Below are 11182 nucleotides of genomic sequence, written 5' to 3'. Positions count from 1 at the left end.
AGTACTGAAAAAATACTTTGTTGAAAATATGTTTCATGCGATTAACTGCAAGCTGTACGCACTTTGCTGGCAGCTCAGTGGAAAGCCAAAAAAAATGCTAAAAAGCCAAAACAAATCTCCTTTCACAGCAATTCCTACATACTACTGTAAATCATATTCAAAACCCACTGTAGACATACTCTGAAAGACCATGTAACCTCATGATGGTGCTAGTGATCATGTTCTAACTGCAAATCTAATTGTTAGGAATTAATACAAAACATGATGTGTATGCCACTGTCTATTTCATATGAAATATTTTGCAGTTGCCCTATATGATGTAATTTACATGAAAACATGTAAACGTGTGTGTGTGTGTGTGTGTGTGTGTGTGCGCGCGCATGTGTTTTCATGTAAATTACATCATTGTGTGTGTGTGTGTGTGTGTGTGTGTGTGTGTGTGTGTGTGTGTGTGTGCAATGTCTATATTTATCCTGGAAACAAATCTGTAGCTATTTCCTTCCCTTCACCAAAATTAAGCTTCGTCATAGCTTTGATTAAAGAGAAAACTGCAGCATGTTAGAATCATAGCATCATAGAATGCCTTTTTGATAGCTTTATAGCATAGCACTAGAAATAAAATGGAACTAATGCCCAAAAACATTTGTCCTGTTGCACCACCACACAAGATCTAGAATTTAAAGGAAGTTAAAGGCTTAAAGGTAAAAATAATAATATAGATTGAAAAGCTAGCTGACTAGAAAGTATCTGTCTATTTGAACTACAAGGGGAGAAGCCATCATACTTGCTTTGTAACTAATGCACACTATTTTCTGTGAGATAGATAGATAGATGGATGGATGGATGGATGGATGGATGGATGGATGGATGGATAGATAGATCGATAGATCGATGGATCGATAGATCAATAGATCGATCCATTCTAAGGAGGTGCTTTAAGCCAAAGCACTGAAATGCAAAGCACTTAAATATTAATTATTTAATGGGTTCTAAAGTACAGCATTCAAAACTCGAGTTCATCCAGGATACTGTACCTTCACTAAAACATACATTTATATAAGCTTCAGCAGGGTGTGTGAAGTCTACTAATGCTTGATGGCAAGAATAAGGGCACATGAAAAATATTTGTCCCTGTATAATATGTCATTTAAATATTTGCCCTTCCCAGGATAAATTAGTTGAAAAGTAGTGCTTTATGTTGTGCATGCGAGACTGTTCACAACAGCGAGATGGGGATCACAAATTCAGAAAGGTCAAGGCAGTAAAAATGAATCAGGATGAACGCGGAAGTTCAGGATACCAACTTTTTTAACTGTTTTATTCTGTAGAGAAAAACGTCATTGGAATATAAAGTAAAGCTCACTTCCCCACCTTCATTCTCCCTGGGCTACTGTCAGCAAAATATAGTCATGTACTGATGAAACATATTTTTCAAGTTGAACTAGCCTGCTTTTATGTAATGCCCGTACATTCATCTTAAACTGCCAACCCCCGTATATCTAGCCTTGGCTATTCTGGGCAGCCGTACTGAGCTGAGTGCTCGTATGAAAAAGTTCAAGGATGAAAGGATGTTATTTCCTACATAAAAGTGCACACATATCCACAAAAAAACAATGAAACAATGGGATGCACAAACAGCTGGGGTTATTTTTTCACACCCACCCCAAACCATAATCACAGACAGATAATTTTTATTGATTTATACACACACACACGCACACACACACACACACACACACACACACAATAAAAAAAAAAAACCCTGAGAGTATTGTTTCTCAAGGTTATTGCAAAACAGAAAGAGGAAGAGAGAGGTCTCGAAACATGTCTCACACACTTACATAAACACACACTCCTTTATATTCTGCCATTATAATTTTCTAAAACACTGTACATGTACATGTTACTGTAGATAATGTTAAATTATAAACAAATTTCAACGATTGTGTTATTTTTTCGATAAAATATTTATTTGTTTTAGAAAACTAGTCATGTTTAGGACAGGTTTAATAAAATACATTTGTTCTTACATGGCCTACATTAAGGTCCTCATTCATCATATAGCCTGTACATTTAGGACATAAAAATAAAAAAATAAAAAAATGTAAGAAAACAACAAAAAAAAAAGAAGCATATTGTAAAGTAGAACAAGAGGCATTGACAGTTTCTTTTTTTTTTTTTTTTTGCTCGATTTGATAAGACGCTGGACAAATGTCAGATAAAAACAATAGAAAACATAAATACAGAAAAAAGCACATTAGGTCACTCAGTTGGCTGAAATTCCAGTTGCTGTTTCTTGCCTGAAAGAAAGTAGGTGTGTCTTTTTACAGGAAGTGGTAGTGGTTTCAATAAGCCGCCACCAAATATATTACATTTATTTATTAAAAAAAAAAAAAAAAAAGACAAACAAAACAGACATAGTCATATGTATGATAAATTAGAACGAAATCAGTGTTCCACATTCTTAAAATGAAAGACAAGGAATACAGTAAATCATGAGCTAAGGCACAGTGGTCATACAGTGAATGTGTTATGTATGTTATACTCAGTGTTAAAATTCTAAATCTCGACAAACTGTAACAGGTATGCACATGTAACACGTTATTGTTCTAGACTCTAATAAATGTACCTGACTAAATCATATTAAATAAACACTATAAAGAAAACCATACTGCCACTGATCAAGAGAATGTAAGGAGAAATCAAGTCTCTCCAGCATGCACAAACCTATCATAAGCAGCACTTTGACTAGTTTTTATCGCCATAAAAGGGTGAATCTGCTATTCCAGGCTGAAAGTTAAAAACAATACACACATTTACTGTACACTTTGTATAGTCACATACAGTAGTCATGGAACTTATGGGTGATTCCTATTAAACAGGAGGAGTGCTATAGCGGACCTCGGTGCTAAACTTTTCATCCCTCTTTGGGAACGGAGGCTTTTTCAAAGCGTCCCTCTTCAGGATCATCTCTTCATTGGCATACACAGGTGGCTCGGTGTCATCCGAGTGGTAGCCAGACTGGTATCCGCTGGTTTGATTGGAAGATTCAGAAGACACAGACTCTTTACTCTTACACCGCAGCAAAGGACTGAGGGTGGAATTAAAGTAAGTGCACAGTACAGCATGGTGCAGCGTATGGACTTCAGAAGTGCCTGCTGGAAACTCACCTGAATGTAGCCATCCTCTGTGCTTGATGATTCAGAGCTTTCATCTCGTCATGTGATAACCCCATGTTGCAGTCCATCTGACCATTCTACAGGTAAGGAAGAAATCATTAATAAATAATCACACAGCTAAATAATCACGCAGCTGTCTTTCACAACGTGTTTTTAGTGTTTAAATATACATACCATCATGGCATTCTTTTCCAACGGGATGTCCTCAAATTTATGCTGAGCATATCTGAAAAGAATGAAAAGAAAAACATGTAGTACTGTAAATCATGTGTGTGTTAATGTACAGTAAAAGTCAAAAGTTTGGACACACATTTGGATTTATTTTCTACATTCTAGAACAATTCTGGATTTTTTCATTATTATATATGAAATAATACGTATGCCATTAGGTACCAACAGACAGTTGTTGTTTTAAGAAACAAAGGTCAGCTGTTCTTGCCAGAACAGTATTGTCGCAGGCATTTGCAAAACCAATCAAGCACCATGTTAAAACTGGCTCTCATGAAGACCATCCCAGGAAAGTAAGACCAAAACTTATCTCTGCTGCAGAAGTTAACCAACTAACAGCACCTCAGATTATGAGCAGTTCTAAAAACTTACAGAACATACAGTAAGTAGCAGACGCATCTCAATATCAATTGTTCAAAGGAGACTATTGCATATTTTAGGGGCTTTTTAGAATTGTTTTATAATGTAGAAAGAAATACATCAGGAAAGACCACAGAATTAGAAGGTGTGTCCAAACTTTTTACTGGTACTATATGTACATATACAGAAAGTGTATGTACTATTAACGTGTTCTTACCCCACAGATGGAGCATTGTCATAGGGTAGGTGGGTCTCTATGCTTTTTTCTCCTGGTGCGTTTTTATATGGTGTCATTCTGTGATGAAGGACTCCTGATCCCCCCTCCACATTCCCTATTGTCAGTGGAATATAGTCCTTACCATCCTACAACATGAAAAGTACTCATTAAGCCCTGTGACCACACATATCCAAACACTGAAACATGCTGGTATTATCACATTATCAGAAAATCAGTGTTACTAATAATCATATCAAATGAACCACTAGATGTGTTTACATGGACCCTAATATTCCAATACTATTACTAGACCCACTGCGTTTATTATGTAGTGAAACATCTAACCGATCACGGATGAAACTAACCTGATGAGACAGATGATTGTAACTAATCATAACGCAAAAGATGGTATTTATTGGAAAATATCTGAAGCCCAACCTAACCTCAAAGTTGGAGAGAAATACTTCTCCTTCTTCTGTTAGATTAAACTTTTTACAGCAAACAGAACCACTTAGCGCGAATCAGCAAAGAAACATTCTGATTAAATGCTTAGAGCATGTAAACACACATCTTATCAGATCAGTGATATTTAATCGGAATCTTTAATTAGATTGAAAAAATATTGTCCATGTAAACGTAGCTAGTGAAACCCATATGTAACCTGTTCCGCGCTAGCCTGTAGCAAGTTCCCCAGATGCTCCACTAGTTCTGTAAAAGTGGGTCTGTCTTTCGGATGATCCATCCAGCAGTCCAACATGGTCTGATATCTGAAACAGAATGTAATTCGATCACAATCAGATTATGATTAAACACAAATTACTACATAATCTAATATCTATATATATAAAATCCAGAAGAAGCATTTTTCAACATACTGTATACAGTATCACAAACATCCCTCTTCTATAATGTAGTTATAATAAGCAACACATTTTGTGTGACAACATTGTACGCAGCTTCATGAGACATTTGGGCATTGCTAGAACTGAAAATGTGTATGAACTTTTGTGAACCATATTGTTTCTAACACACAATTCAGGGACATATTTGTTTGAAACTGAATAGAGAGTATAAAGATTGGGAGGGGGAGTCAATAAATCTCTGGTAGGAGTGAGCAAACATTGTATGCTGCTATTTCAGGCATGACAGTTCATAAATAGTAGATGGTTTACTGGATTATTGCTTTTAACATATAATATTATATTTATAAATCTCCTGATAGAGCAATTTGGTGGAAAACAGCTACTTTACATAAAGCTTTCTATTTGCTTGCATCTTGCTTTTAAAAAATAGATGCTACTGTAGGTACTGTAGATCCAGAGTTGTTAGATGCAGATTAATTTCTAGATTGCCTGCATTGGTATTGCTCCATTTCTTATTAATTTTGTTGTTAAGTACCTGAGTACACTTACATCTCAACGCATTTCAATAAAATAGGTATCAGTAATAAACACAAAGAGAAGATGAGTACAATGATGACAACTTTCATCATGACATGTCTTCCTCCTTTATCAGCTGTAACAAGTGTGAATATGCAGATGGTGTTGATGACATCACGTTCTAAACACTGGTCCAATTCTGTGTTTCGGTACGGTTGGCCTTTATATTTAATGTGCACTTTGCCCAGGCACATTACATAAACATACCAGATGTTGGGGTCAAGTATACTTTGATTTGTGCTTAAGTCCCTAGTGTGAAAGCACCCATAAATCACAAAACAGTTTTAATGTGTGTGGTTACCATTGTTAACTGCTTTAGACTAGACCTAAGCCCCAAATCAATGCAATTTTGAAGCCTGTACACATAAAACATCTAGGATTTACAGTATTTACAGGAAATGCTAATAAACGGCAAATACTCATACTGTACCAGGTTATACTATTTGTACATTCATATCACCTGTATATTTATAGTACTGTGCAAAAGCCTCCCTCATTTCTTCAAATTAAATTAGAATGATGTAGTTTAAATTTTAAAGTTTAAGTTTAAAGTTAGATATTGTCTATGCTTGAATGATTCATACAGGTAGGTCACTACGTGGTTTAGCAAACAAAAAACATTCCTCTGAAACTGCTCTCGAAAATTAGAGCCAAAACTAGCCAAAATAAGAGTCTAAAAAAGCTTTCAGGTAGCATGGAGAACTATTCCTCAGGGCTACATGAGAAATACAAGAAAGTCCGGCTCTCTGGAAGCAAACTGTGAGGAAATGTGGGAAGGGGGGATGATGACTTTTTCCACAGAACTATATGTAATACAATATATTGTGACTTTGACTCCAAGGGAAGTATAGTTACATCTCAGGGGTGGCATAGTCAGGCGGTCTCATCCGGGTACCATCTTTTAACCTCCTGCAGAACGACTCGTCAATATTCACGCCCGGATACGGAGATGCACCTGCATTTCACAACAGGTAAATGAATCACTCTCTTATATTAAAAAGAGTATTTTATGATCCACATAATACAGTATGCTATAATTACGATGACTTCAGATTTATAATTTATCATTTTGCCCTGACCTAATTTCGCCTGTTGGTGGGCATTTCGACAAATAAATCTATTTTCAAAATGTATTGTTTAATGAATTATAACAAGAAAGCAAACTTCCTCACCCAAGGAGAAGATCTCCCAGAGCAGTACTCCAAATGACCACACATCACTCTGTGTTGTATACACACGGTCAAAGATTGTTTCTGGAGCCATCCACTTCAGAGGAAGACGTGCCTAAGAATGGGATTGGGTTTGACATTACTATGAAATTAATTTTAATAGATTTACCGATAACATCTAATATAAAGCATGCACACTCATAATTCATGCGGAAAAATAGAAGTCAATGAGTGCTCACGTCTCCTTTGCGGACATAGTCTGGGTCTTTATACACATCTCTGGCCAGGCCGAAGTCACAGATCTTCACAATGTTATTCTCAGAAAGGAGAATATTCCTAGCTGCCAAATCCCGGTGAATGCACTGACAAAGGCACAGAAAAGTTACACATTTTCATAAACACATTCTCATACTGTATACACACACAAATATAATTTTGTTTATGTTTGTTTGATTAAGATTTACCTTCCGAGAGGAGAGGAACTCCATTCCTTTGGCCACTTGAAAGCTGTAGCTGATGAGATCCTCCATAGTTAACTGATCCCAATCTGAACTTTCTGCAGAACACAGATGCATAAGAACATCCACAACTGCACTACAGTCAAGTAGCAAAAACAACCATACCATTGAAATATCATATTTTTAAATGTTAATCATTTAATTGAAGAGTCAAAATTAAGCGAACTTTACCAATGCAGCTATAATGCTCCCAAAAGAACCGCTTTCTTTAGTTAGAGCAGTTATGCATTCATTCTTTTATAAATGTATTCATCTTCTATACCGTGGGCACACAAACCTGAAGGCAAAATCACCTGGTTTTACAGCGTCTTTGTGGTAATTCTGTTACCACATGTAAATATAATTATGTTGTGATGTATTTTATTTTATAGGTAAACCATTGCCAAACACATTAGGCTAAAAGGTTAGCAAATAATTATGAGCTATCCCTACAACAGTCCAAGTGTGTTAATTCATATTAAAAAAAAAAAAAACACTTTGTTGTCCATACTGCTCCTATTGTGCTGTAGTTTAAAACAATATGGACATGCAGCATTTGTTGTGATGGTTAGAAATAAATATAATTAGCTGAAAACATTAGATGAGAAGATACATAATAATAATAATAATAATATTATCGCTAAAATTTTCGTTGACTAAAACAAGACTAAATCACTTAAAGGTTCTTTTGACTAAAACTACATTCAATTACTTAAAGGTTTCTCTGACTAAAACTAGACTACAATGTCCAGACTTTTAGTTGACTAAACAAAAATAAGATAAGATTGACTACATATGATAATGATGAGATGGGACTAAGACTAAGACTAAAGTTGACACTAGTATGCTGAAGCATTAAAACACCTGAATTTAATAATTAACAGGCATGGCCAAATACTTTTGCCTATATAGTGTATCTCTGTAATTTGTATAGGCAGCAAAAAGCAGAACAAGTTATTTATTACTATATTACAGTATATGAAGCAGAGAGTAGCTACCTGTACTGTCAAATACTATATACTGTACAGTAGGAAATCTACTGTATGTACTGACAAGAGTGTAAGAGAAATGTACTGTAGCAGAAGTTTATGTCAGTATGGCAGTTTAGTACTACCTTGCTCATCCTGCTGAGGATTGGCACTCCACTCATTTTTCAGTCCCGAGCAGATGGCAGTGCCAGTGCAGATGTCCAATCGGGTAGCGGTGCCCATACTCGGATCCCCTTCCTGAAGTTCTTCCTCCATTCCAACAGCTCTGTCCTGCATCAATCTAGGTCTATGCTTCTGAAATAGCAAGTAGGAAAAGTGCATGTGAACCACTGTACTCAAATAATCATTATGGGTTTTTTTTCTATGCATGAGAATTGACAAAAGTAAATACATTAAGGAAGCCATATTAAAGACAACATTTCCTGTGTTTCAAAGGTCTAGGGTTCATTTACCTTGAAGGGGCTATATTGTTCACGCTTACTCTTCAAATAAGTGGAAAGGTTACCATGCTTACAGTATTCCACTATTACCATCAAAGGACCTGAGAAAGAGATAGAGAGAAGATAAAGAGCTTTTACAGAGATGTACAGTTTTAACAGGAAATTAACACTGTGACCAGGTTCCTTTAGAAAATAAACACACATTACGCTTTGTCTATTTATAATGTGTGTATACTAGTACTGTTATTAGACAAGTACTGTTATTAGACAATCTTTGAATTTGCTCAAGTGGACTCACCGCCTGGTTTGGTGCAGGCACCCAGCAAATTGACCACATTAAGATGGTGCCCAATATGGATGAGAATCTTCAGCTCAGACATCAGGGCACGGTACTCACTGGAGGTAGCTCCCTCTGTAGTCGGAAAGATGTTATACCTTACAATAATTTCATTATAGGACAGGCGAGGTAGGCAATTGCTTGGGGCCGCAAATTTTGGCAAGGCTCCCTGCCTGAAGTTAATGGAAATGTCAGATCTCAAAGACAAAAAGATTATGAAATGATAGAGATTGTTTTTTTTATTCACTCATTCATTCATCGCCTTTACTGCTTATCCTGTACAAAGTCGTGGGGGCCTGGATCCTATCCCAGGAGACATTGGGCACGAGGAGAGGGACACCCTGGACACAGGGCCAATACATCGCAGGGCACCCACAAGCTACAGACCATTTGGGAAGACCATTTAGCCCAATCTACATGTCTTTGGACTGGAAACTGGAGAACCCAGAGGAAACCCACAAAGAATGGGGAGAGCATGTAAACACCACGCACACAGTCCCGAGGCGGGAATCAAACCCTCAACCCTGGAGGTGCCATGTGCCATAAAGATTATTGTTATCCAAACAAGAAACTAAGATACTCAATTTGGAGCATGCAGTCTTAATAATTTAGCAGGAACCCTATCATTGTCCGAGGGTTGTGATATAGTTGTAACAACATTGCAATGACTTTTACAGTTGGGACAGCATTCGAACTACTTTGATTAAATGATGTTGAGACAACTTACAATGAATGCTCCAAGCCCAATGTTGCAAATACAACCTCAAAACCAACTGAGCTGTAAGCTTTATTTGGAGCATTTACTACGAAGTACTATCCGTGCTAACTATATAAATTACTAAATCTTTACTTTGCCCAGTTTGTATGCAGTTCAAGAGATTAGGAAAAAATTTTTTTAATGCATACCTTACCCAAAAATGCTAGTTTTTATTATTTGATTATTTCAAAAGGCCTAGTTATTTTATGGAAATAAAATCATGATGAATGACGCAGAACTGGTTGGTTTTCATTTTGTAGTGAGAATGCAGATAATGAATAAAATCTGCTTACCCTTTAGCATCTTCACTGCCACTGTAGTGTAGGTAGTGGCCTTTTCAATGCCGAATGCTGCTGCCTCCAGAACCTGACCAAATGCACCTCGGCCCAGTGGTTCCCCTACAATCACAGACTTTAGTGTTATATTTAACACTTCTTGATTTTACTATATTAACCTTTTTTAATGATATTATCATTAATACTCAGGGTTCAGTAATGTGCTTTGATTTCTAAGTTTGATGGCACATCCTGATGGGTTTTAAGCTCACCTAGCTTGAGACGTTCACGGGGAAACTCCCACTTGCTAGCATCATAGGTGAGTCTCTCACATTGCTCATCCATCGGCATGTCTTCTGCATCTAAGATAATGGACAGGTAGCCTGTCTTCATGTCTCCATCAGTGGGCTGACAGAGACAAGGTCAAAAGTAAAATTAGAAGGAAGAAATTCAAGGACAATCTAGGTATAAGTTAGTGACCAGAAGTGATTAAAGACATGAGTGCTAGGCATCTACACAAGTATTTATGTGCTTAGGATCCCAGTGAGTAACCTTCATAAGTTACAATGAGGCAACAAATCCCACCCGGGCTGTCCTACATGTATAGCACGCAGTCATGCTGGGACACTTCATAACCAAGAACAGGGCGTATAATTGTAGGAACTCACAAAGGAAAAAGGGAGCTGTGGCCTAAGCAGTCTAATCCCAAGTGGACAAAGAGATTGTGTGTGACTGAAAGACCGATAGTAAAATATTACCCGTTTTCTGCTGCGTATGACAAAGACAACGAGTAGCCAGAAGAACATGGCAATAACCACAGCACCGATCGGCACGATCAGCTCCACATTCACCTTCTCCTCTGAACCTGTTGTGTAAATAAACATATTATACACTTAAAATAGTCCTTAAAGCATGATAATGCATGTGACAATATATCATTTAGGGAAAAAAATATATTACATTTAAAAAGATCATAAACTAATATTGAAACTAATATAGCATGCAGCAAAGGTATTCATCAAATAAAGAAAAAAAATGTGCTTATGATGATTTGTAAGGAAGCCATGGATGGAAATATGTCATATATTACCAGCTGGATATACCAATCTGCCTACGACTCAAGTACCTAGAGGAAACCCTCATCCAAACTCCCAACCAATAAGGTGTGAGGCAACCTCATAAGGTGTGATTGCTCTCCCTGCCCACCAGTCTCTAATAATCCATTCATTGTCTAAAAGCCTTTTACAGGAAACCAAGACATAAAGCATGGTACATCCTTGATAGGGTGCCAACCC

At 36.9% G+C, this 11182-nt stretch overlaps 1 protein-coding gene across 4 annotated transcripts in view; it reads right to left on the bottom strand.

Annotated features, from left to right (window-relative positions):
- Window positions 1-1958: 1958 nt before the first annotated feature.
- The window catches only part of kdr (kinase insert domain receptor (a type III receptor tyrosine kinase)), a 24034-nt gene continuing 14810 nt past the window's right edge, over window positions 1959-11182 (bottom strand). For 2 of the 4 annotated variants that reach the window (XM_053489028.1, XM_053489030.1), the window contains exons 16-30: window positions 10646-10752; window positions 10160-10295; window positions 9906-10010; window positions 8817-8930; window positions 8531-8619; window positions 8204-8372; window positions 7057-7148; window positions 6832-6954; window positions 6596-6707; window positions 6279-6378; window positions 4646-4751; window positions 3985-4130; window positions 3354-3405; window positions 3171-3256; window positions 1959-3091 (exon numbers count right to left, since the gene is read on the bottom strand). In XM_053489028.1, coding sequence (XP_053345003.1) covers window positions 2875-3091; window positions 3171-3256; window positions 3354-3405; window positions 3985-4130; window positions 4646-4751; window positions 6279-6378; window positions 6596-6707; window positions 6832-6954; window positions 7057-7148; window positions 8204-8372; window positions 8531-8619; window positions 8817-8930; window positions 9906-10010; window positions 10160-10295; window positions 10646-10752 — 1754 coding nt within the window. In that variant the 3' untranslated portion in view covers window positions 1959-2874. The remainder of the gene's footprint in view (window positions 3092-3170; window positions 3257-3353; window positions 3406-3984; window positions 4131-4645; window positions 4752-6278; window positions 6379-6595; window positions 6708-6831; window positions 6955-7056; window positions 7149-8203; window positions 8373-8530; window positions 8620-8816; window positions 8931-9905; window positions 10011-10159; window positions 10296-10645; window positions 10753-11182) is intronic. The other 2 variants (XM_053489031.1, XM_053489029.1) reach the window with 2 other exon arrangements.

Source organism: Clarias gariepinus, chromosome 27 (assembly GCF_024256425.1).
Source record: "Clarias gariepinus isolate MV-2021 ecotype Netherlands chromosome 27, CGAR_prim_01v2, whole genome shotgun sequence".
Lineage (NCBI taxonomy): Eukaryota > Metazoa > Chordata > Actinopteri > Siluriformes > Clariidae > Clarias > Clarias gariepinus.
This window is presented reverse-complemented; position numbering and strand designations above follow the sequence as displayed.